This window comes from Lissotriton vulgaris, chromosome 1_1, assembly GCF_964263255.1.
Source record: "Lissotriton vulgaris chromosome 1_1, aLisVul1.2, whole genome shotgun sequence".
Lineage (NCBI taxonomy): Eukaryota > Metazoa > Chordata > Amphibia > Caudata > Salamandridae > Lissotriton > Lissotriton vulgaris.
In genome coordinates, this window is record NC_141685.1 from 380,441,201 (window position 1) to 380,467,382 (window position 26,182).

At 48.2% G+C, this 26,182-nt stretch overlaps 1 protein-coding gene across 3 annotated transcripts in view; it reads right to left on the reverse strand.

Moving 5' to 3' along the window:
* Positions 1 to 26,182, reverse strand: part of TUT4 (terminal uridylyl transferase 4) — a 1,145,308-nt gene that overhangs the window by 411,674 nt on the left and 707,452 nt on the right. For all 3 annotated transcript variants that reach the window (XM_086952445.1, XM_086952444.1, XM_086952443.1), the window contains one exon: positions 11,038 to 11,127. In XM_086952445.1, coding sequence (XP_086808571.1) covers positions 11,038 to 11,127 — 90 coding nt within the window. The remainder of the gene's footprint in view (positions 1 to 11,037; positions 11,128 to 26,182) is intronic.

Here is a 26,182-nt window from a genome sequence, read left to right on the forward strand (position 1 = left end):
TCTGGAAAGGACCATGCAGAGTTTCCATACCAATGCAGGGAGGACTCAGAGGGCTTACCCTTTAGGCCCTCCATGAAGGCCTTAATTACTGGGATTCAAAAGAGGGAGGAATACTCCTTGCTTTGCATGTCTGCAGCCATAGCCGCTAAATGCAGAAAAGTTACTTCAGAAAGAATTAGAATAATTCGAGATATGGAATTACCCAGAAGGAAGTCAGAATGTTCCTAGGAGTTGTGGGATACTGCAGACAGTGGATTGTGGGATTTGCTGTTCTAGCCAAACCTCTGATAAAAATGACCAAGAAAGGGGCAGACGATCCAGTTAGTTGGGATGATGAAAGCATGACAGCTTGGATAAAATTACGAAACTGTCTGTGCTCTGCTCCTGCACTAGGAATGCCTGACTACTCCAAGAACTTTGAGTTATTCTGTGATACACGAGACAATTGTGCACTCTCAGTCCTAACTCAAGAACACGGCCTGACTAGACGTCCTGTGGCCTACTTTTCAGCCACTCTGGACCCAGTGGCTGCTGGGCTTCCCGGGTGTCTGAAGGCAGTAGCTGCTACATGCACGAGTCTGGAACAGAGTGAAAACATTGTCATGGAACATCCTGTAACTGTTTATGTTCCACATTCAGTTGTGATTCTGTTAACCCGAACCAAGACCCAGTATCTCACTCCTAGTCGGCTGACTAAGTATGAGAGAATTCTTATTGGTGCAGAGAATGTAATAATTTCCCGATGCAACATTTTAAACCCTGCAACACTGTTGCCCCTCACCCAAAATGCAGAAGTGGAGGGTGAGATTGAACATAATTGAATTGACCTAACTGAGTTTAGTACAAAACCTCATCCTGATATAAAAGAAACGGCCCTCCCCATTGAGGACCTAGTGATGTTTGTGGATGGCTCCTGTTTGAGACATGAGGACGGAGGGTTGAGTGCTGCCTATGCTGTAGTCACACTGGAAACGACCCTGGAGGCATCATATTTAAGTGAAGTTAAATCTGCCCAAGTGGCCGAGCTAATCGCATTGGCCAGAGCTTGCAAAATAAATGAGTAACCGTATACACTGACAGTCAATACGGTTACGGGGTTGTTCATGACTTCGGCCAGTTATGGTTGCAAAGAGAATTCATGACTTCCTCAGGTACCCCTATCAGAAATGGAAAAGTGGTGCAAATCCTACTGGAAGCAATCCAATTGCCCAAAGAATTGGCAGTAGTCAAATGTGCTGCTCACAAATCTGGTAATGACGAAGTGACAGCTGGAAACAGATACGCTGACCAAATTGCTCAATACTGCGCCCGATATAAAATGTCCCTGAAAATCCAATTATGGGGGGGGGCGGAAACAGCGCCAACTTATGGTGTTTGAGAATGTATCTACCTGGAAGGAACTGAGAGAGTTGCAGCAGGCAGCAGATGAGGATGAAAAACACAGATGGGAGACTGAGGAATGTCAGCTCAGGGAAAGGGATGGTATCATGGTTGATAAGACCGGTGTGCCTGTGTTGCCAGACAGTATGGCTGCCCCAATGGTTCGGATGATTCATGGAGATACCCATATTGGAAGGGATGCAATGTGTTGTGTGTTTGACAAAGTGTTTAACAATTCAAAGTTCAGGAATATCGCGGATATGCTCTGCCAGAGGTGCCTGGTGTGTCAGCAGTTCAATGCAGGAAAGAGGACTGTGGTAGAGCAAAGCACAATTGGAAAGGCAGAAGGCTCCTTTGTCAGACTACAGGCAGATTTTATACAGTTGCCCATGTGTAAAGGATACAGATATGTCTTGGTAATAGTTTGCCTATTCTCAAGGTGGGTGGAAGCATACCCAGCAAAGAAAAACGATGCCATTACAGTGGCTAAGTTGTTACTCAGAGAGCTAATACCTAGATTCGGTTTTCCAGAGACAATTGAAACAGACAGGGGTGGGCACTTTGCCAACGAAATCCTAAAGGAACTCTATACAGCATTCAAGATTGAGCCTAAGCTGCACTGTGCATACCGTCCAGAGGCTTCTGGAATAGTTGAACAAGTGAATGGCACTATAAAGTCAAGATTGGCCAAAATGTGCGATTCCACAAAACTGAACTGGATAGAAGCTTTAACCCTTGTCTTGATGGGACTGAGGAGCATCCCAAACCGAAAGACAGGCCTGAGCCCCCATGAAGTACTAATGGGAAGAGTGATGCGACAGGCATGGGTACCTGGACACAAACTGCTGAGTATTTCTGATGATTTGGTGCTAGAATACTGCAGGCAGCTGGGTGACCAAGTGCGTTCTATCTCTCACCAGATTGGAGAGACTGCTGACGAATGGCCAACCACTCCAGCCCATAAACTGAGACCTGGAGATTGGGTGGTGTTGAAGAAACACACCCGGAAGAGTTGCCTTGGACCAAAGTGGGGGAAACGGAGGCAAGTGATCCTTGTAACTACCACTGCGGTAAAGTGTGCTGGAGTACCGAAGTGGATTCATGCCAGCCATAACAAGAAGGTAACCGGAGACGAGGCGGCTGAGGCTGAAGGTGGTACAGCTGAGGAGACTCCAGACGAGGGTCCAGATCTAGCTGACGTAATACTACCGTGCACCAGTCAAGAGGAGTGGTTTCCAGCCGACGACCTGATTCTTGATCCAATAAGAACCAGAAAATATTCCTACCTAGATAGAGAGTGGGATAGTGAGGGTGAGACAGGACTAGAAGAGGAAGGTCAGGTTATCGAGAATCACATCAGACTTGATCAGGAAATAGGCCAAGTAGGGACAGACCAAGTCATCGACACTCCCCAGAGACTCCAGAAACTGGGAAGGGACAGATAGTAATTAAAGCTGAAGTTCATGCGGAAGAAAATCAAGGGGTCGAAGTGCATGAACAGGAACAGATAGAAATAGACGAACGTGTTCAGGAAGCAGAGTCCAAATTGCTTGAAAATCCAGATCAAATACAAAACATACCTGAACAAGGCCAGCTTAGGAACCAGGCAGAAGAAACAGATGAAAGACCTGGACCTAGTCAGACAGGAAGGGAAAAGGACACTGCCAAAACAATAGTGCCACAACGGAGTGAAAACAAGAGAGTTCACGAGGAAGGCCAAGTTTCCTCGACCACTAAAAGGCTCAAGAAGAAAGATAGACCAAAATATATAAAGAGGCTGAAACTAAGACTGAAAACTGTAGAAGAGAAACTAGAAGACCGAAAAAGAGCTGCTAGTGAAAGACAAAGAGACGGAGCTCAGCAAAATAGACGCAGTACCAGAGCGAAGAAACTAAATAAAAACTATCGGAGTCCTGAATGGACCTTTTTGGTGTTGGAAGAGATTGACGACCCTGAAGAAAGTGACAGAAGCGATCAAGATTCGATCGAGGATCAGAGCTCTGAGGTAGAAGACCCACCCTGAAAGGTGAAACTGCGTGAGCCTCTTGTAAAAAGAAACAAAGAGGGGTTGGAGAGCCACCTGTAAGCAAAAATGTCTGATTCAAATGTAAATGGAAGACCTAGAGGAAATTGTTGTAAAACTTGCTGCAAGATATGCTTATGCAGTGTAGCAATAGTTATAGTAGTATGGATAGGACTAACAGTCTTTATACCTTTTATGATAAGTAAAGATACTAACCTGTACCCTACTAAACTAATGACCCCAGATTCAGAAGTTGTAAATACTGTAGAAACACCACAAAGTGTAGAAAGACGTGACGATGCAGTCAGCCTGAGACAAACACGACCTGACTTAGAAGGACCAGATGAGGAAGGACTACATTTTCACCACATGAGAAACGGATCACATTTAAATGTCTTTGCAAATCTTTTAGTGCATTACGTAGAAGCTATGGAAATAGAAGATTGTTATGTTTGCATGAAGCTACCCACTTCTGTAGCTGAAGGCGTGACCTACCATCACTTACCCCTGACCTATGGAATTTCCTGTAGTATATTAGCAAGCTTATTTTATAGAAGCACTTTACAGTACTATTATTCAAACACTGACGTGATTTTTTCTGAACTGCCTATTCGGGGGCACCTGAATATTGTGCATGTCAGAAGTGAGCTGACTCGTTACATGGGAGAATACTTTCTGACTATAGGTGACATAGATTTGAATGAAGCTCGACGAGATAATTTGACTTGCTCATTACATGAGCAAGAGAAAATGTTCTTGAATATGGCAGAAAAGAGAAGGGAGAGTTTCCAGAGAAAGGCCAATGATAAGAAACCGAAAACTCCTAAATGGGCTGAAAACATGGAGGGTACCTCAAATGGCGAAGCAAGTCCTGCGCTGTTGCTGGATTTTGAACGAAAAGGGAAACTCTGTCTTCATACAGAAAAGACTAGTTACTATAACAATGTATTCATCGGTTCCAGCGAATGCGAACATAATTACAAGGTAATTGGAGGTTGGGGTTTCAAAAATGGGTCAGAACCTGTGTTTCCCGGTATTTATTATATATGTGGAAACAAGGCTTATTTTAAATTGCCGGATCACTGGTATGGAAGCAGCTATTTTTGCATTGTTTTCCCGAAAATATACCATGTGAATAACGCTGCTGGAAGCAATGAAAACACTAATGGCTTAGTGCGTAGTAGACGTGGGAGTGTAGGAGAAATTATAGGTGATATATTTAGTGCACTGATACCTGGAATGGGGGTAGTTCTGAATACTCACCGTATCTGCAAATTGTCTACAGTAGTGGATCGGTTGTCAACTGACACTGCTGCTGGATTCCTGCTGGTCAATACTGAAATGGTTGCGATCAGATCAATGGTTTTACAAAATCGCCTTGCTCTTGATACCTTATTGGCAAAAGAGGGCGGGGTCTGCAGAATGCTGAAGACGCAACATTGTTGCACTTACATTCCTGATAAAAGTGTAGAAATTAAGAAATATGTGCAAAACATAACTAATTTGGAAAAGGAACTTAAACCATTGGAGGTTGATAGTGCCTGGAAAAGACTGACTGATGGTCTCTCTTCAGTAGGTAGTTGGTTTACTAACATAGGCCGCAGTCTAGTGGGAAAGATACTGATGCCAATAGCTGGAATTAGTCTGATTGTGTTCATTATAATAATTTGCTGCAAATGTCAAAGGTGTAGGAAGAAGTACACGGTGAATAAAAGAGGAGTCAAAAGAAATATTGATGAACTCGAATTAGAGGAATTAAGGAACCAGATCTATAAGAAGGCTAAAGGTTCCCATCCCAATAAAGATGCTGAAAAACGGCTTAACAATAAATTTGTTGAGATAGAGATGAGTGAGATGTGTGAAAAATGAAGTTGGCATCTGTTTCCATTAATAGTGATGATAGTAAATATCATCAAAGAGGGGATTGATGGAGTGAGAATTCGCACGTAAAGCGACTTGCTCCTTCTCATGAACCTCGTTAACTTGTAATAGTACTAAACAAACCTGTTCGTCAATATTACACTTTTCAGTACACGCGGGTGTCCTAGAGATGCTTGCATATGTGTTTACTAATCGTAACTCCGCTTGCATATTACAGAATGGCCGCTTCGCAGAAAATCAGTCTGCGCATGCGCCGGTCATACCCATGTGATGTGACGCACTCGCAGATTTGGAGGGAGAAGTTCGCTCATGCGCATTGTAGCTGACATGGCCGCTTAATTTTAACCACGCGTCCTGCTTGCCTACGCTGCTTTGCATTTCTATCTATTCCTGCATAATCATTAATCGCTATAGTTATTATGAAGTAAGGGGTGCAGTGCAGATTATCATGGTGTACAGTGTGTTCTATTTTTCTGTGTTATTAATTTGTTTTCGCTTACTTTTCATGTACCACGCATCCATGGGCCTGGTTGAGGGGATAAACTCCATATTGAAACCCGTTCCGACCCCGTCACGTGATGAGGGAAAACCCATACTGCGCAGAAGCAGAACCAAGCCAGCTGGCTTCTGAAGCAAGATGCGCCTGGGAACACACCTCCGCCCTGGGAGAAGATGCTGAAATCCACCTAAAATTGGTACATTTGTTTCTGTCCACTGTATGCTCCATTGTTTTCTTCTACACGTATGCCTGGGAACAGGAATGTAAGGGGCGGGTATGAAAAATGTAATATTCATCATGGGAACGTATAATTTTAGGAGGTAATAATGATCTAATCGCCTCTCCTGACCAATCATAAGTTGGGACCCTGTCACTTGCAACATTTGTGGGTGGTCTGGGGACCCAAAAGGGTATAACTAGCCTAGTTAGTTAGGGAAAATTGTCCGACTTGTCTGAATAGCTGACCTGTCACCGACCCCACGACTCTATAGGTGATTGATACAGAGAGCTGCGGAGCGCTCTGTCCGAATTTTCCACAAACTCCAAGGGGTGGAAATAGTCTTAAGTGCTGGCGAAGCACTCTGCTGGGAGATTCGAGAACCCAATCGGGGTTACTGGCGGATTTCATGCAGTGAGGGGGTAACGCAGGCGTTGCATCCGAAGCTGTAGGGGTTGGTCGTGCCCGATGGAGAGCCCAGTCCTGACCCAAATCCTGAGGGGTATCCTGTCCTGGTTTTCCGTGAGCTGTACCTGCTCACCTACTGGCATCCTAAATCCTTGAGGGTCCTTGTCCTCGTCCTTTCCCGGAGCTGACCCGTGGCCAGGGTTAGTCCTCATTCCTATCCTAGGTAATTATACCTGTGGGTGTCCGTCTACTATCCTTTTCCTTCCTGCTCTTTAATAAAGCCTCTATGCCCATGATATTTCTTCTGTTCTCTTCACTGATGCATTTGCAAATTGATTGTTAGCATGTTCCATTTTTTTCCCTTTCCTGTAGGGCTTATTTGAAACTGTTGTTGGCTTGATTAAAGTGTGGTGAACATTATAAATGTGTAGGAACTAAGCTAGATAGAATAAGATTAGGGTTTGAATCACTCTTGGCTATAGAAATTCACTGACTAATGTGTTTTAAACTTACCGTCCCTAGTTTAAGCCTAAACTGGATAGCATGTTCCCTGTTACCCTTACCCTATAGAAACCCAGTTGCCCTCAATGGTGTTGTCCCTCATTCATAGTTACATAATCTTTGTGATTCTGCCTATTGATGTTATCAGCATTTGCCTTATACTTTTGTCACTTTAAATTTTACATTCTTATATAAAGACTTTAAAACGCCTCAGGTGTCTGTGGTCATTCAGAAAGGTATAACTGATGATATGTGAATAGACTTAGTGTTTTAAAAGTGTTATCACCTGTCCTCGACAGCTCCTGATCCATCAGGAGGAATAAGTGCCTGTGGTAAGTCAGGTACCATGGTAATAGTGTTACAGGAAACACACATAGAATACTGATAGTAGTGTGTAAAATCACCCGACTTACAAAATTGTATTTCGTAATCACGTCATGGGCCCAAGTGCGTGAAAATCTGGTAAACTCTGAGCCGGGCGATCTGCGCGCTCTATCACTAGGACCTGTACTCTGGTACCAGATCCGTGTCTCTGTCCTGCAGGATGCACCCAGTATCTAGGCGCTAGACCTCGTCCTCTGGAACCCGCACCCCGGATCTGCGCCCAGGAGCATGCACCCAGTATCTAGGCGCTGGAACCCGGGTCTCCGTCCTGGAGCATGCACCCTGTGTCTAGGCGCTAGGACGCGTGTTCTGAACCCAAGTCCTGATTTCCGCTCTGGTGCCCCGGCCTCTTGTACACACGCTCTGCAGCCCGCTGGTACCCTGCTGTAGAACCCCACTCCCTCGGAGGATGCTCCCGTGCCGAGACGAGGAGCTGACTGCCCCTCTTCGGTGCAGACTCCATGGCAGGGGGATGCTGCAGCCAGTGAGGAGGCAGGACTGCCGAGGGGGGCTGTGAGAGGAGGGGGGGGGCAAGGCGGCTGCACCGGCTCTGGCGCTCACTGATGGAAAGAGCAGAGCAGGATCACTGTCAGCACGGCGGGGGGAGCCGGGATTTAACCCTCCCAGACCTGGGGGTGGGATGGCTGGGCGGTCACAGCTCCCGCCCCTCCCAGCAGGTGTCTCTGTTACGCCCTCTGCAGTGCACATCAGCTGTAATAAGAAAGCAGCGATGTGATGTGCACATTTGAGGACATCACATGTAATAATAAATCGGTGTTAAGGTAAGCACAGCCGTGCACATCAGCTGTAATAAAAACCAGCGCTGCGGTGTGCACAGCTGTGGACATTACCCGTAATAAACAAGAGGAAACAAACGGTGCATTAAAAGAGGTGCTGTTTTTAAACAACCCCCCCAGAGGTCCGTGAACTCTGCTGCGTCTGTCTTTTGGCTCTGCAATACCGGCGGCGTGGTCTGCGGCTCGCGCACTCGCTCGTGAAAGCGTGCTCGTCATCGCAGAGGAAATGTAAAAGTCACCTGAACTGTTCACGAGGCGCGCGTCGTGATCCGATTCTTTCTGCCATGCTGTCTACGGCAGAAGCTCACGCGCGCGACCTAATCCCATTGCAAAATGCTGCGCGTGGCCCACTCTTGTCTCCACTCGTTGTCGGCTGAGCCGACAGCTATAGTTCTCACAGCGAGAACGCGCTTTCGCAAAGGCGAGACCTAAAAAATCTTCCTCTGCCTCATCTGAATGCATAGTGACCCCATGATAAATGGCAGCCCTATTCAGTAAGTGCCCAAAACCAATATTGTCTTCTGGGGGAGAAGGTTTTGATGGATATGACTGTGGGTCAGGAATGTCAGGCACATCTTGTGGGTTTGGGTACTCCCAATCTGTATCATCAACAGGGTAGGGAAAAGGCTCATATTGGTCTACCCCTCCCCCTAAGCTATACTCATTATCATTTTGAGGTGTATGTGGTGAAGAATGAGGAGGAGAGTGTTCAGGAGAATTTTGAGGTGAATTGTTAGGAGGAACAGGAGATGAAGGAGAAGGAAGTATAGGAGAAGAAGGGTGCATAGGAGATGTGACAGAGCCCTTCTTCTTGACAGGCACGGCAGGTGTAGGTGCTGTGTCTAATTTCCTCTTCCTGTGTGGTGTAGTGGATACATGACCTGTGTTTGGGTCAATGTAGATCTTCTTTTGTAGAGGATCAGGTTGGAAAAGTTCTTCTCCTTGCGGAACCTTTGCCGGTGCCGATTTGTTCGGTTCCGGGCGTTGTTGCTGCTTATCTTTAGCCTTAGGAGTTGTAACTGTGTCCTTTGGTGTAGATTTCGGCACCGAAGGTGTTGTTTTCAGAGTCGTAGGCTGTTTTGAGGGCTTGGGCGGATCGTAATCAGGCCTTGTAGGTTTCGGTATCGAAGATATTGGCTTCGGAGTGGAAGCTGGTCTGGTCGGCTTCGAGGCATCAGATGCTGGCTTCATAGTTTTGACTTTAGAAGTCAACGGTTTTGGAGCCGAGACTTCTTTCGGTTCGGTCCCGAGGGAGCTGGTGGGATCGGCACATGCGGCTTACTCGGTAAGGAGCTACCGGAAGGCTTAAGTATTTTCTTCGGAGCCGGGCCCAATGGCCGGGTTCTCGAAGTGTGTTTTCGGTCACGACTGGGCCCAGAGGCGGAGTGTTGACCTTTGCCTTTGATTTGGGTGGTGGGTATGGGGCCGGGGCAGTAGTACTCACGCGCTGACCAGATGGTATGGAGTCATCTGAGTCGTCTGCCTCTGATACGATTTGGAGATCGTCTGAATCTTCTCCGGGAACAAGTGGAACTTCTTCGTCGAAGATATCCACCGGTTACGGGGCCAATCTCTGCATGTCGTGTCGACAGGCCCTCCGATCTCGAATGGTTTTCTTGGATCGAAAGGACTCACAGGCTGTGCATCTGGATTTGTCGTGTTCTGGCGATAAGCACAGGTTACACAACTCGTGATGGTCACTGTGTGGGAACTTTGCTCCACAGTTGGGACATCTTTTGAATGGCGTTCTTTGCATGAGGTGTAGGCCTCTCGGCGTGGATAGGCCTAATGGCCCGCGTCGATGACCGGAATCGAGCTGATGGAGTCGAGACGATGTTTGTCGATATCTTAAGTAGTTTGGTGAAGTTTGAATACATTTTTACGCGTCAAAGTACTTGAAAAGTAGATTTCGAACCGAGCGGAAAAGTTTCATCCGAACCCAGTGGCGAAAAAAAACAATCTAAGGATGGAGCCGATGCCCATGCGCACTATCATCCAAAGGAGGAGTCACCTATCTCGTGACTACAAAGACTTCTTCCAAGACGACAACAACATGCAATCAACCAAGCTCAACACCAGGTGGCGATCTAATGCACAGTGTAAGATCTGCAGCTCATATGCCTCAAACATGCTATTCTTTTTTCGAGTACAAGAAGTAGTCTAGAGCACCAGACTTCTGTAGCCATAATCTCTTCTGCTGGTACCAGCTATAAGTGCCTCTTAAGGAATGGCTTCAAAAACTTGATAGTGACTGAGAAACAGATGATGGTGATTTGCCATGAAGTCATAACCTTTGAGCGCTTCAACAATAAAAACCTTGACTCTGATCTTTGGTGTGAAGTTGGAACTCCTTGATGTTAAGCACACTCAAGTCAAATACTGTGATATCATAGGCAATAATGTTGATAACAACGGAGACATTGATTTTGACATTGATTTTGATGCCAAACCTCTCACCTCTAAAGCTCTTGTCGGTGTTAAAGACAGTGAACAGTATGCTGTTGCCTTTAATAAATGTCTCATCGGCACACAGGAGTGGAGATCATAACTGGATCTGACACTTTCCTTCTTTAAGCCTTTGTGAGGAGATTATAGAGAGATCACAGAAGGCACATAGATAGAGAAACATGCTTCTCCTAAGCCTGCAAAACTCTGATGTGGAAGCCTGGCAGTAGATTCAGATGATTGTTTTGATCGCTCCCTTCCTCTCAATTTAATTGCCTCTCAATCATTCTATCCTTTTGGCCAGGGCAAACAGTAACTTGTGGTGTCAGACAGATACAAAATGTAGAGTATGGGGTTCTTTTCGCACAAAGAAAAAACATTTGAACAAACCTATATCTATTATAATTAAGCATGGCCAACACTGCGGAACCATCAGTCAGGTCCCATGGTCACTTCAAGCACGCAATATTTTCTGTGATATACAACTCAATTGCAAATTTACCTTGGCAAAAAACTTTATTGTGTATCCCAGATACTTCACCCTTGGGTCAATAGCGGCATACAAGGCCAGCATTCTTGTGTTATGCTGTGCCTAAAACAATATACAACAAAGATAATTAAATTAGTCTGGTATAAAATACTTCAATTTACAGTGTAAAGCTATAAAGAAAATTAAATCACATTGTCTGATAGTTGAGAACACTTGACACCAGCAAATTTTAACATAGTTAAAGTACATAAACAAGATACAGAAGCAGAACTCGAAGTATGTACCTCATAGTTGTCAAATGAACCTGAAATACATAAGTTACACTTGTATGAAGTAGTGCAGATGAACCTCTAAAAGTTCAATATACAGGGCTTTAACAACAATGTCCAATTATGCTTAAAACCCATTTATGATAAACTATTTTTATTTTCTTTACAACAGAAAGCAATATGATTCAAAAATACTTATGTTGCATTTCCATGTGAGCTGCAGTAAGATCTAGCTCACTAGGTGGTGGAGATGAACGATGAATTCCTGACATCCTAGGCTGAATCACGTCATCAGATGGATTCGTTCGCCAAAGTTGACATAACTAAGAACAGTGATTGACTCCTGAATGCCAATGTAAGGAGTGATACACTCCTCTCAGACATCTTTGGCCAATGTGTCAGGCTTAATAATAAACCAATTTCTTCCAAATAAACATGCTTTCCAGCACATTTGCGGACAATCTGACACTAGGACTTTCACCTCTAAGATGCAATTGACACTCTAGGAGCCTAATTGGAGGCCTTGGCATGCAAAGTAATAGTATACACCACCAAAGCTGCCACCTTAGTAACCATTTATAATCCCCTTACCGTCCCAATACTTTCAATAAAGATCTCCTATCTAGTTTCCATCCTTTCTATTCATAAATATGATACACTATCTTGAGATACTAAACCCATAAGCTGTGAATGCAGCCAACCAAACAACATTTAAAGCTAATAAATAAGTTGCCAACACCGAACCATACCAAGTGCACAAGTTACTTACCTTCGGTAACAATATATTTGTAAGAAACAGTAGTTAGTATTAGATTCCTTACCTTAGAATATCTCCAGGCGTCAGTCTGGATCCAGAAACTTTTGCGTAGCAGTACCCATGCGCGTTGGTAGGCGTCGGCGTCGGTGCCGGGATGACGTCGCCGGAGTACTTAGACGCCGCCCTCGCGCCCTGACTTCAGTTCTTATACACAGCTTTTCCGTGCCAGAAACGCAGAGCCATGATGAAAACAACACTGGTGCCATAAAACGAGGGCCCTGAAAAGGGATGACCTTAACCCTAGTTATCGGTGCACAGAACGGGGAGGATGGGTGGGGCGGTAAGGAATCTAATAGTAACTACTGTTTCTAAAAGATATATAGTTACCGAAGGTAAGTAACTTGTGCATTTGAAAGAAACAGGTTAGTATTAGATTCCTTACCTTAGAATAGATACCCCAGCAATACCAAACCCAGTGGTGGGTCTGCGAACCAATAATCACACCAGAAAGTCCTGGAGAACGAACGGCCGAAAAAGCCATCTCACCAGACTGGACTGTCCAGGCAGTAGTGTCTTGCGAATATGTGCAGCGTGGCCCACGTAGCTGCCTGACAGATGTCCTGCAAGGGGAGTCCCCGACCCAGGGCAGTAGTAGCCGCCGTGGCCCGAGTGGAATGGGCACGCAGTCCCACAGGGGGCTCCTTTTTAGCCAGTGCATAACTAGCCTTGATGCACAAAACGACCCATCGAGAAATGGTCCGTTTGTGCACCGCCCATCCCTTCTTAGCGCCCAGGTAAACAACAAAGAGTTGATCATCCACCCGGAACTGGCTTGTGTGATCCAGATAGTATGAAAGCGCACGTTTTGGGTCCAGATGGTGGATGCGAGGGATGCGGAGGCGGAAAGAATGTGGGCAAGGTGATGGACTGCCCGATGTGGAAGGCTGTGACTACCTTGGGCAGGAAAGAGGGGTCGCGTCCGCAACACAACTTTGTCCGGATGGACAGAAAGGAAAGGAGGTTGTGAAGAAAGTGCCTGGAGCTCACTCACTCTCCTGGCAGAGATGATGGCAACCAGGAATGCAGTCTTAAGAGTGAGAAGATGAAGAGGACAGTTATGAAGTGGATCGAAGGGAGCGCACATCAGATAAGTCAGAACAAGATTCAAGTCCCACAGAGGCATCACGAAAGGAACAGGAGGAAACATAAGAGTGATGCCCTTCAAGAACCTATTTACAACCGGGGACTTGAAAAGAGAGGGCTGATCAGGGAGCCTTAAGTAGGCGGAAATGGCAGAGAGGTAGCCCTTAAGAGTGCCCAGAGCAGAGCCCTGCTGGGCAAGAGAAAGAAGAAAGAGGAGTACAGGGGGTAGAGAATGGATTAACAGCCTTAGCTGTGCACCATGCCACAAATTTGTTCCACCTGTAGGCGTATACCGATTTTGTGGAGGGACGCCTGGCTGCCAGAATCACATCACAGACTTCAGGAGGCAAGTCACATGGCCTCAACTATCGCCGCTCAATCTCCACGCATGGAGGTGGAGGCTGGACAGGTTCGGGTGGAGGACCATCCCCTGCTGCTGCGACAGAAGGTCCTCCTGAAGAGGCAGACAAATCGGGGGATCGACTGACATGCTGAGTAGCTCGGGATACCAGTATCTTCATGCCCAGTCCAGAGCCACAAGGATGACGTGGGCCCCTTCGTGCCTGATCTTCTTCAGCACTCTGGGCAGAATAGGTATAGGCAGAAAGGCGTACAACAGACAGCAGCACCGCTTGCGACGAAAAGCGTCTCCGAGTGAGTGCCGCCTTGGAAATTCCAACGCGCAGAACTAATGACATTGTGCGTTCTCTTCTGTGGCGACTAGATCTAACCAAGGCTCTCCCCACTGCTGAAAGAGACCTTGCGCCACGTCCGAGTTCAGACGCCATTCGTGATCCATCATGCACCGACGGCTGAGTTCGTCTGCCTGGGCGTTCAGGGAACCTGCCAGGTGTTGAACCACCAGGGTCACGCCAGATGTTCCAGCCACTGCCAGAGGCGCAGAGTCTCCTGGCACAGGGTCCACAACCTCACCCCGCCCTGTTTGTTGGAGTACCACATGGCAGTGGTGTTGTCCGTGAACACCTGCACTACACAACCCCCGGACAGAGGGGAGGAATGCTTTTAGTGCAAGTCGGATCGCCCACAGCTCCAGAAGGTTGATGTGGACCCGGGACTCTGCCAGAGACCAGAGGCCTCTGATCTCAGCCTCTCCCATGTGGCCCCCCCTGCCCAGGAGGGACGAGTCTGTCACAACTACGTGATCCGGTTGGGGTAGGGAGAGGGATCTGCCGCGGACCCAATCGCGGTCCGTGAGCCACCACTGCAACTGTCTTGCAGTGCCCTCCGAGATCAAGACCTGGTCGGACAAGTTGCCTGATGCTGGGCCCACTGAAACTTCAGGTCCCACTGCAGAGCCCGCATCCGCCACCTGGCGTGATGCACCAGAAGGATGCAGGAGGCCATCAGTCCCAGCATCCGCAGCGTCAACCTGACCGAGACTCGTGATAAAGGCTGAAATATCGGAATCAGAGCCTGAATATCCCCAACCCGCTGTGGGGGAGGATAAACCCGAAACTGCGCCAAGTCTAGAACGGCTCCAATGAAGAGGAGCTTCTGAGAGGGGCACAGGTGTAACTTCGGCACATTGATGGAGAACCCCAGCAGGTGCAGGAGGTCGGCCGTAGTCTCGAGGTGGCTGACGACTGTCTGGGGCGAGCCCGCCTTAAAAAACCAGTCGTCGAGATAGGGGAAGACCGACACCCCTAATCTGCGCAGATGAGCTGCGACCACCGCCATCACTTTTGTGAACACCTGAGGGGCGCTGGTAAGGCCGAAGGGGAGCACGGTAAACTGACAGTGCTCGTGGCCTACCGTGAACCGCAGGTAGCGTCGGTGGGCCAGCAGGACAGGGATGTGAAAATAAGCGTCCTGCAAGTCCAACGCTACCACCCAGTCTCCCGGGTCTAGGGCACCTAAGACCTGAGCCAGAGTCAGTATCTTGAACTTCTCCTTCCGGAGGAAGCCGTTGACGTTCCGCAGGTCCAAGATAGGGTGTAAGCCCCCTTTGCCCTTCTTGGGAACCAGAAAGTAATGGGAGTAACAACCACACCCTACTTCTGGCCCAGGAATGTGCTTGATGGCCCCCCTGGCCAAGAGGGCCCTAACTTCCTCTTGCAGAAGTTGCAAGTGATCCCCGACACGCGGTGATATTGCGGTAGCATGGCTGGAGGGGTCGCCTCAAAGGCGATTTGCATCACCCACCTGTCCGATGTGCTGTTGCGCCAGTGGAGGAGGTGATGGCGAACCCTGCCCCCCACTGGCGTTAAATTGGCCTGAAAGCTGGGACTAGGAAGGCTTTGAGGCGGATGCTGCGGGGGTGGATGTGGACTGCCCTCGCCATTGTCCCCTATCACCGCCACGGCGGTTACCATGTCCACCACCGCGCTGGATGTTAATCTGGGGCCCGTGGCTGGCAGGACGTGTGGGGGTGCTCCTTCCTTGGCCATGAAAGGAGCGAAAGGCAGCAGTTTGCTGGCGTGGAGCCGACAGGCCCAAGGACTTGGCCGTAGCCCTGGAGTCCTTAAAGCGCTCAAGCGCACTGTCTGCCTTGTCGCCAAAGAGGCGACGGCCATCAAACGGCATGTCTATAAGGGTGTTCTCGACATAAGCTGAAAAATTGGCAGACCTCAGGCAGGCGTGGCGGCGAACCGCCACCGTCGTTGCAATCGCCTTGCCTAGCGAGTCTGTGGTATCCAGCCCACATCGAATGGAATACCGTGCCACATCCCGCCCCTCCGCAGGAGCTTGGGCGAGCTTAACCCGGGCCTCCTCCGGGCATTGTGGCAGCACGTCCCGACAGTGTCCCACAGTGAGTGGGTATAACGGCCCAAAAGGCAAGCGGTGCTGACCGACCGAACCCTAAACTAAGTGAGGAGAACATCTTTTTTCCGTACTGTTCATACCTTTTGGATTCCCGATCAGGGGGAGCTGTCGGGAATGCGGTCTGGGAATTAGAGGCCTGGATAACCAGGCTCTCGGGGTGGGGTGGGTGGACAGGAAACAAGGGATGCCCGGGGCCGAGCGGTGGCGTCTGGCCAAGTTCCTATCTACAGTGGGACCTGTAGCGGGCCGGGACCAAGTGCCCAACAGAACGTCAGTTAAGGCCTCATTGAACGACAGTAGAGGCTCCGAAGAGATTGTCTGCGGTTTGAGGACCTCAGTGAGGAGGTTAGTCCACACGGCCGAGACAAGGAGCTCAAGAGACAAGGAGCTCAAGAGACAAGGCCTTGGCTGCCCTCATCAACACCATAATGTAGGCAGCCCCCTCCTCCGTAGCCACGGTAGGAGGGGAGACAAATCCAGTGTCGGGCGAAGTGTCCAAACCACTGGCCTCCCCTAGTTCACCTGCCCAGTCCTAAAAAGACTGCCACTCCCGTGCCAGAGGGTCCTCAGACCCCTCCCAATCCGCCTCGCCCTCCATCTCCTGATACTCGGGTTCAAATGATGGAACAGGATCATAGAAGTATTGCACTTCTCTCGATGTCGAATGCGGCGTCGACGCCAGAATCGGATCGAGGGGGGGGGGGAATCGGGGGCGACACCCTAGGAGTCGACGCCGGCGGAGTGTTTGTTAGGTCGACCAGCGGCAACCCGGATCCGACCGATCTGGCGGGGCCCTGCGGCGTCGGGAGCGAAGTCGCCGACGGCGCCGAAGCACCCGGCCCGCTTGGGCTCCCAGTCGGTACCGCGGGACCCGAAGGCACCGCGGAACCCGATGGAGCAGTGAGCGACCTCATGGCCGCGTGACAGTGTCGCCCGAACCCCCGGCCGCGTCATACGAGCGTCGGGGGGAGTCAGAAGAGCGGTGTCGTTTCTTCAACTTCTTGGGCCTCTTACCTGAGGACTTGGAGCCCAATGACTGGTGTTGACTCGCCGAGCTGTGATGACTCCGGCCCCGCGACCGGTCCCTCGACCTCCTCCTGGACCGGGACCTCGAGCTGCGCAGGGCCGACTGCCGGAGCACGAGGTGCTTACGTAACCACTCCCGCCTAGCTTTCGACGTCAAGGCCCGGCAGTCGGGGCACAACTTGATATCGTGATCGGCCCCCAAGCAAAAACAGACACCGGTGATGGGGGTCGGTAACCAACATCAGTCGGTTGCAATCGGCACAGGGTTTGAACCCGGGCATCCCTACCGGCACCAATGGAGTCGTTCAACTCGAAAAACAGATCAAAAAGGATCGTAAAAGTTTAGTCAAAAAATGACTAAAGGGTACCACTTTTTCCAGATCGGCGCTTGCTGGCGCGGAAAAAAGAAGAACTGACGTCAGCGCGCGAGGGCGGCGTCTAAGTACTCCGGCGACGTCATTCCGGCGCCGACGGATGCGGAGCCGCAGACAACACCTACTGTCGCGCAGGCGTACTGCTACGCAAAAGTTTACAGATCCAGACTGACGCCTGGGGATATTCTAAGGTAAGGAATCTAATACTTACATGTTTCTTTCAGATTACAAGTTCACAATCATGAAAACAAATTAAATTCTGTAAACTGATGACACGAAGATTGCCCACAAGATCTTTAACTAAAATCAGGACAAGAGTGGTATGGGTAGAAAGGCATATAGGGGGCCTGAGCTCCACTCGAGATGAAAGGTGTCTCTGAGTGCCTGCTGCTTTGGAAACAACAGTGCACAAAACTGCTGACATTGCGCGTTATTCGTGGTGGGGAAAAGATCTAACCAAGGCTCTCCCCACTGCTGAAAGAGACCTTGCACCACCTCTGAATGGAGATACCATTTGTGGTCTGCTAGGCATATTAGTCTGAGTTCATCCGGTCTGGCATTCAGAGAACCTGCCAGATGTTAAACCAGCAGAGAAATGCCCTGACGTCTACTCAAGTCCACAGACTCAGGGCCTCCTGAAAAAAAGGTCCATGACCCCACCCTGCCCTGCTTGTTGCAGAACCACATGGTGGTGATGTTTTCTGTGAACTCTTGCACAAGCATTTCCTTAATGGAGAGTAGAAAGGCTTTTAATGCAAGTCGGATCGCCCGGAGTTCCAGCATGATCAGAGTCATCTGATCTAAACCTCTCCCAGATGGGTGGCCCATCCTAGAAATAACTCATCAGTCTATTTACATTTCCCCATACTACTTATGGTAACACCTTAAATCCGGTCCTTATTGAATTTGACCTGGAAAGTGTGCAATGTGCTAAAGATGTGTGTGGGAAGGAGATCCCGACTTTTACAAGAAGGTCAGCAGAGAGTAGTATTGACCATGTGATCGTCTCCGCTAATATTGTGAAGGCCTGTTCAACCCCACAGATTGTGGAATTGTCTTTGAGTGATCGCAATCCAATTGTAATGGGATAGCATCTCTGGGGGGATAAGATTGTTGTAGTTTGCACTGTTGTAAACAATATTGTCCCGATTCGTCTGAATGGTTTTAGAGTTAAATGGGTTGGAGCTAATTCAGCGAAACTTACTAAAAAAATTGTAAAGGCCTGTAGCAAGGAAATATTGGATATTGTAATGGTAAGGACTGAACCAACAGTGATCCTGGATAATTGTATTAAGATTAATGAGCGCAATTCTAATTTATTCTCTGTGGCCCCCTCTAAGAAATCAAAAGTGCCAAGGGGATGGTTTGGCCATTCATGTACGGTCTCTCTGAGTAATTTAAAACTTGCTCTTTCCAAAAAAAACAAGAGATAGTGTTTTAGTTCATGGTCTCAGAGCTGAATACAACGCTAATTTAAAAAGACGAAAGATGGAGTTACAACAGGAGGCATGGGACAACCTAAACCTTGCGGCTGCAACTTCCAATAATAAACTGTTTTGGGACACGGTGAACAGAAAATTCCTTACTAATGAAACAGCTCCAGAACTTTTGGTTCATGTGAAGAGTGAAGAATTGGTAGACCACTTTTTTAAATTTTTTAACCCGAGTGAAACCCCCCGATAGAACCCCTTACCTTAAGTAAGTGGCCCACAATAGAGTTAGATATTACTCTGGATGAAGTATTGATAGGTATTAGTAACAGCAAGGAGGGGGGAACCACCAGGTGCCGATGTAGTCCCCATAGATGTATATAAATAGATTCCAGATTTATGGGGGCCCATACTTATGAGGGTTTTTAACGTGGCAGTGATGGAGGGATGCCTCCCCTCATGGGCGGAATCGGTTATTATCCCTATTTATAAAAAGGGAGAAAATCGGAAGCAAAAAATTACCGACCCATCTCCTTATTAGACTCCTCGGTTAAGATAATGAGTAGAGTTTTATTGATAAGGTTAGAGGAGTGGGTCTCGGATAATAATATTTTAGCACAATCCCAGTATGGTTTTAGAAAACGGCTTAGGTACTCTAGAACAGAGTATCAACCTGGAACTTTTAATAGGAAAATATACCAAAGCCAAACAGGGCCGGCTGTTTTTATGTTTTGTAGATTTAAGCAGTGCCTTCGATTTAGTGAATCATGGAGTTCTATGGCCTGTTTTAATCAATCCCGGTGCACCCAAACCTATTTATTTTTTAGCTAGGCTGTATGAAAATTTATCAACTAAAGTGAGGTACGGCCAACATGGAGAATGCACCCCCAATTTTAGAGTTAAGCGTGGCATTCGCCAAGGTTGCGTGCACCACTACTTTTTACTTTATTAATTAATGATGTGGATGCGGCCCTTAAAACAATCTAAGCAGATTCCCCATTGGTCGAGGGTAAGGCGGTACCAATTCTGCTTTACGCAGTCGATGCCGAACTCCTATCAAGAACCCCGGTGGGCCTCCGGAAGCTAATCAATGGGTTCGCAGCCTTTATCAGCAAGAGGTTGTTGTTGATAAACAAGACTAAAATCTTTACAATGGTGTGTGGACCTAAATTCAAAAGTTTGAAACCATTCTCCGTTGAGGGTAACCTAGGTATTTCTTTCTCGTCAGATGGGGAAGGAACTATGAGAGGTCAAACGTTAAGGTTAAACTTCGAAAGGGTATAAATTGTGTTTTTAAATATGCTTTTAATTTAGGGGATCGGCGGATCAAAGATATGATCGACATTTATAAAGCTAGATGCACCTCGGTCTCATTATATGGGGTGGGCATATGGGGCCACCAGCCATGTTCAAATCTCCAATCTGAAGAGAATATTTTTTTAAAGAAGCTCCTATGCCTCCCAGCTTCAGCATCCACGGAACTTGTACATAGTGAAGTCGGTCTCCTTTACAGACCACCAGGACCCCGCGCAAAATTCAGTGAAGACATCACGGACTTCATCACCCCACACGCGCTCCCCTCCAAAGACTACATCCTTCTGGGAGACCTCAACTTCCACCTTGAAAAGATCAACGACCGCAACTCCGCCACCCTCTTAGACAACCTCGCCAACCTCGGACTTAAACAACTGGTTACGTCCCCCACCCACATCGCAGGTCACACACTCGACCCCATCTTCACCTCCAGCAACCATGTCTCCTTCAGCCACACTACGGATCTCCTCTGGACTGATCACAGCTGCGTTCACTTCACCTACAACAAGCCGAAACCCATCATCCACCTCCAACCAACTCTACAAAGAAACTGGAACAAAATCACCACGGATCAGATCTCCACATCGCTCCTTCGAACCTCCCCAGCCCTCTCTTCTAACGCCAACGAAGCAGCCTCCAACCTCACCCTTTGGTTATCCAACACCGCCGACACCTTAGCACCACTGAAAAAACGTCAACACAAACTAGGCAACAAGAAGGCCTCATGGTTCAACGATGATCTCAAGAAGTCCAAGAAACTCTGCCGCTCCCTGGAAAAGGCCTGGAAAAAAGACCCATCCACCAGCACCAAGGACGCCTTCAAAAGCGCCACCCGTATTCACCACCAACTGATCCGAAAAGCCAAGAAAACAGCATTCAAGGATCGACTTGACAACAACGCCCACAACAGCAAGGAACTTTTCAACATCGTCAAGGAATTTTCCAACCCCTCGGCCAACTCCAACGACATCACCCCCTTTCAAGCCCTCTGCGACTCCCTAGCCTCTTTTTTCCACAACAAGATTGCTGACATCCACAACAGCTTTGACAACCAACCCGGAAGCCAACCCACCCTACCATCTGCTGACCATCTTCCCCCCGTAAACACCCTCAACGCCTGGAACCCAATCTCCACTGAGGACACCATCCGCCTGATGAATTCCATCCACTCCGGATCCCCCACAGACCCATGCCCTCACCACATCTTCAACAAAGCAGACTCCGTCATAGCACCGCACCTCCGAGACGTCATCAACTGCTCCTTCAACTCCGCTACCTTCCCAGAAGACTGGAAACACGCTGAACTCACCGCCCTTCTGAAAAAACCAACAGCAGACCCCACCGAACTCAAAAACTACCGCCCCATCTCGCTTCTTCCATTCCCGGCCAAAGTCATCGAGAAAGCCGTCAACAACCAGCTCGCCGACTTCCTCGAAGCCAACAAATCACTCGACCCCTCACAATCTGGCTTCCGAGCCAAACACAGCACGGAGACCGCCCTCATCGCAGCAACAGACGACATTCGAACTCTACTGGACAATGGAGACACAGTCGCCCTCATCCTCCTCGACCTCTCCGCAGCCTTCGACACAGTCTGCCACAGCACCCTTTTACAACGCCTCAGAAACATCGGAATCCAAGGAAAAGCACTGGAATGGATCACCTCGTTCCTCACCGGAAGAACCCAGAGAGTCCGCCTCCCACCATTCAAGTCCGAGGCCTCTGAAATCATTTGCGGCGTACCTCAAGGATCCTCACTCAGTCCCACCCTATTCAACGTATACATGAGCCCCCTCGCGGCCATCGCCCGCCAACACAACCTCAACATCATCTCTTACGCGGACGACACTCAACTGATCCGCTCTCTCACCAAGGACCCCAGCACCGCCAAAACTAACCTACACGAAGGAATGAAAGAAGTCGCCGAATGGATGAAACAAAGCCGTCTGAAACTGAACTCAGACAAAACAGAAGTCCTCATCTTAGGTACATCCCCCTCTGCATGGGACGACTCCTGGTGGCCGGAAGCCCTCGGAAAAGCACCCATCCCGACAGACCACGCACGGAACCTTGGCGTCATCCTGGATTCTTCACTCTCAATGAACAGACAAGTCAACGCCGTATCATCTTCCTGCTTTAACATTCTTCGCATGCTCAGAAAAACATTTCGCTGGATCCCCTCCGAAACAAGGAAAACAGTCACCCACGCTCTAGTCACTAGCCGACTGGACTACGGAAACACCCTCTACGCAGGTACCACCGCTAAACTCCAGAAGAAACTACAACGAATCCAAAACGCCTCAGCCAGGCTCATATTAGACATCCCACGCAACGAACACATCTCTGGTCACCTTAAAGACCTCCACTGGCTACCCGTCAATAAGAGGATCACTTTCCGACTGCTAACCCACGCACACAAATCACTCTACGACATCGGACCAGATTGCCTCAACTCTCGACTGTCCTTCTACACCCCCTCCCGCCAACTTCGCTCTTTCCAGCCAAGCCTTCGCCACTGTACCTCGCATCAACAAGACCACCATGGGAGGCAGATTCTTTTCATACCTGGCTGCCAAAACTTGGAACTCACTCCCCGCTTACCTTCGCCTCACCCAGAATCACCTAGCGTTCAGAAAGCAGCTTAAAACGTGGATATTTGACAAATAATCCTCCTCCCCTTCCTAAGCGCCTTGAAACCCTCTGGGTATGTAGTGCGCTATACAAATTTTATGACTTGACTTGACTTAATTATTTGTCGGACCCAATAGCCATGAGACCACTACAGCTTTGGAGACAAATATTGTCAAAAGATGAAACTTATTTTACAAAGGCCATTATCAATGACTGCCTGAGATTGGAGAATGGTTTTAAGATACCCTGGCTTAGTTATTTAATCAAATCCTATGGTGATATATTCAACAGATCTATTTTGGGAAATCTTAACGATTACCATCACTGTCCAAACAGGAACTGAAAAGCATCTATCTTTCACATAGTATTGAAAATAGGAAGGCAATAGTCAGGAAACAGACTACGTATCAGTTTTACCACATGTACACTGATATGTCTGGTTTCCAAGGGTATCTCTCCTTTGTCACTAGACAATCCCATTTTTTTGTTCTGATCAGAACCAGGCTCGGTTTAGTGCATCACGTTTCCAATAATGAAAGAGTATCTGTCCTCCCCATGTCCCTGTGATGGGACTTCAAAGCAGAGCACTATGCACTTATGTGATTTGTTTTTGCCTTTTAGAATTACGTTCCTTAAACCACTTTTTTAAAAACATGGGCTTAAAACTATTAAAGCTGCTATGACACTATTACTCACCATGGAAGAACCGGGGATTTGCTTCTTTGCTGCTAAATTTATCCTCTGCTCAATTAAGGCCAGAAAAAGTATGGTGTTTTAATGAATTCCTTTTCTTTTTAAATTGTTAGAAAGCCAGTGGTGGACAGGATGATTCACGCACCCTGCACTTTATATTGTATATATTACTGAGTTTTTATTATGTAATTACATCACAGCAAAATTGGTGGCCTTCCATACTGGGGTTGTGCTTGTTTTTATTAGTTTTTTATCTTTTTTTAGTTCAAATGTATATTTATAACGTATCTTCCGATCTAATAATGTCTATGTTTACTGTACCTAATAGCTGCTAATGTTTTAATTTGCTCACATGAAGTGACATATTATGCTACACCTATGCACTTTCAAATCAACTACCCTTTAATAATGGCACTCAGTAAGAGTTGTACTATATTGTACCCTCCCACGTTTGATTCCAGATGTACCCGTCTCTGTTTTTATAATGAATTTTTTTTAGCTCGTTATGTATATTCTGTGCTTTTATGGTTGATTGTCCCAAGCGAATAAAGATAATTTTGAATTGAATTGAACTAATCAGTCACTACTGGGAGATCTGGTTGGGAAAGGGCAAGAGGTCTGCCTCGGACTCAATCGCGGTTTGTGAGCCACCACTGCAGATCATTTGCATTTCCCTCCAAGATCTGAACCAGGTCAGAGAGATTTTCCTGATGCTGCTCCCACTGGAACTTCAGGTCCCATCTGGCATGTGTCATGAGCAGGATGCAGGAGGCCATGAGGCACAGCAGCCCCAGAGTCAGTCTCACCGAACCCCAGGATAGAGGCTGACATATCAGTATTATCGCCTGAAAATCCTGGACTTGCGGCTCGGGAGGAGAAGTCCGAAACTGCACTGTGTCCAGAACAGCTCCGATGAAAGTGAGCTTCTGAAAGGGAGTCGGTGTGACTTTGGCCATTGATAGTGAAATCCAGCGAGTGTAGAAGTTGCGCTGTAGTATGGAGGTGGGAGACGACAGCCTGGGGCGAATTTACTTCAGCCCTGAGCTCTGCAGATAAGCCACAACCACCGCCATCACCTTAGTAAACACCCATGGGGCGCTGGTAAGGCCAAAAGCAAGCATGGTAAACTGAAAGTGCTTGTGGCCTACTGTAAACCACAGATATCACCGGTGGGCAGGCAGTACGGGAATATGAAAATAAGCATCTTGCAAGTCAAACGCTACCATCCCGTCTAGTGGGTCCAGGGCTGAATAGATCTGAGCTTACGTAAGCATTTTGAATTTCTCCTTTTTGAGGAGGAGGTTGAGAGTTCGGAGATCAGGGATAGGTCGAAGGCCCTTGTCCTTTTTGGGAACCAGAAAGTAGCAGAAATAACAACCACAGCCTACTTCTAGCACCGGAATCCCTCTCTACGGCTCCCTTGGCCCTAGGCCAAGAGAGATGATCCTCCGGCAGCTGGTAGTGGCACAGGGTAGAGGTAGTCTTGAAGGGGAGTGTAGGAACTGGGTTCACCAGTTACCCGGGGGTAGCCTGGCTCGAACGGGTAGGCATCCGAAGCTTAGGTGGTAAGTGACTACACAGCACACACATCCACTGAGACAATAAATGCACGCAAAGACTGAGACCACACCAGAATGTTTCATTCAAATAAATAAGTTTGATCTAAGATCAAAATCAGGGCAATCAAAAATCACAGTGGTAATCACTCATTAACTTTCCTTAAAAGAGCATATCTTTCATTACTTAGTCATGGATTCATAAATATTAAATATCTGTAGGCCTTTCAGGTAATACTACATTAGACAGGATTAAAACATTTCATTTAGCATTGGGAAAATTTTCTAATGAGCATCTGCACAAGATTCTATTAGGTATAAATCAACATCTCATTAGCCAAGAAGAACCACCAACTCATTAAGTAAGGATGAGCATGTTGTTCGGTGAAACACTTCAGGAAGAATAAGTAAAACATTTCATCATTCTGGCCTGGCTACAAGTACCACTATCTCTTGGGACTTAGGCAACAGGCTCTATCTAAATCGCCTCTCCTACAGCCTTCTTACGGGGGGTGGCAACTACAACAGGGCCCAGTTCTGCAACACCCGGCTCTGTAAACAAAAGCCCCTATGCAAGGGGGCAACAGAGTAGGCCAGCTGTACCCTTCGGGCTCTCGCCCAGTCCAGAGGACCTCCTACATACAACTCAGGCCAATGCGGCCCAACAACAGTCTCCCGAGGAGAGGGGCGGTCACGGGGCTTCCTCTCCGTTCAATGGAGACCCCGCTCTTCTCCAGACCTCCGCCCTCCTCTACCTGGGGTTACCTGGTGCTTCGGCTCCTGGGGGAGCCCTTGCGGAGATACCCGGCGCTGATGACGCCCGGGGCGCGCGTTTGCTTCCGCGCCTTCCCCGGCGATGTCTGGGCCTTCGGTGGATGGGACGCCCCTTCGGGGCTGGTGACGGCTGGTGGGGGGCTCCTCCTGAGCCTCTGCGCGGATTCTGTTCAGGTCCCGGGCCTCTGAGCTCTTCTCGGGCCCAGGGCCAATCAGTGGTGCGGGGGCGGTCGAGGACGCGGCCGGGCGCCCCCGTCACGTGGTGATGGTGGGGGTGGCTTCAGGTCTAGCGCGGCCGACTAGAGATCACGGCAGCCCACCTCAGCCGCCGGAGGCCGCCGCGGAGACTCCTCACTCGGGGGCCGGGCGCCGGCAGTGATATGTTGAGGACAGCACCGTTACGGGT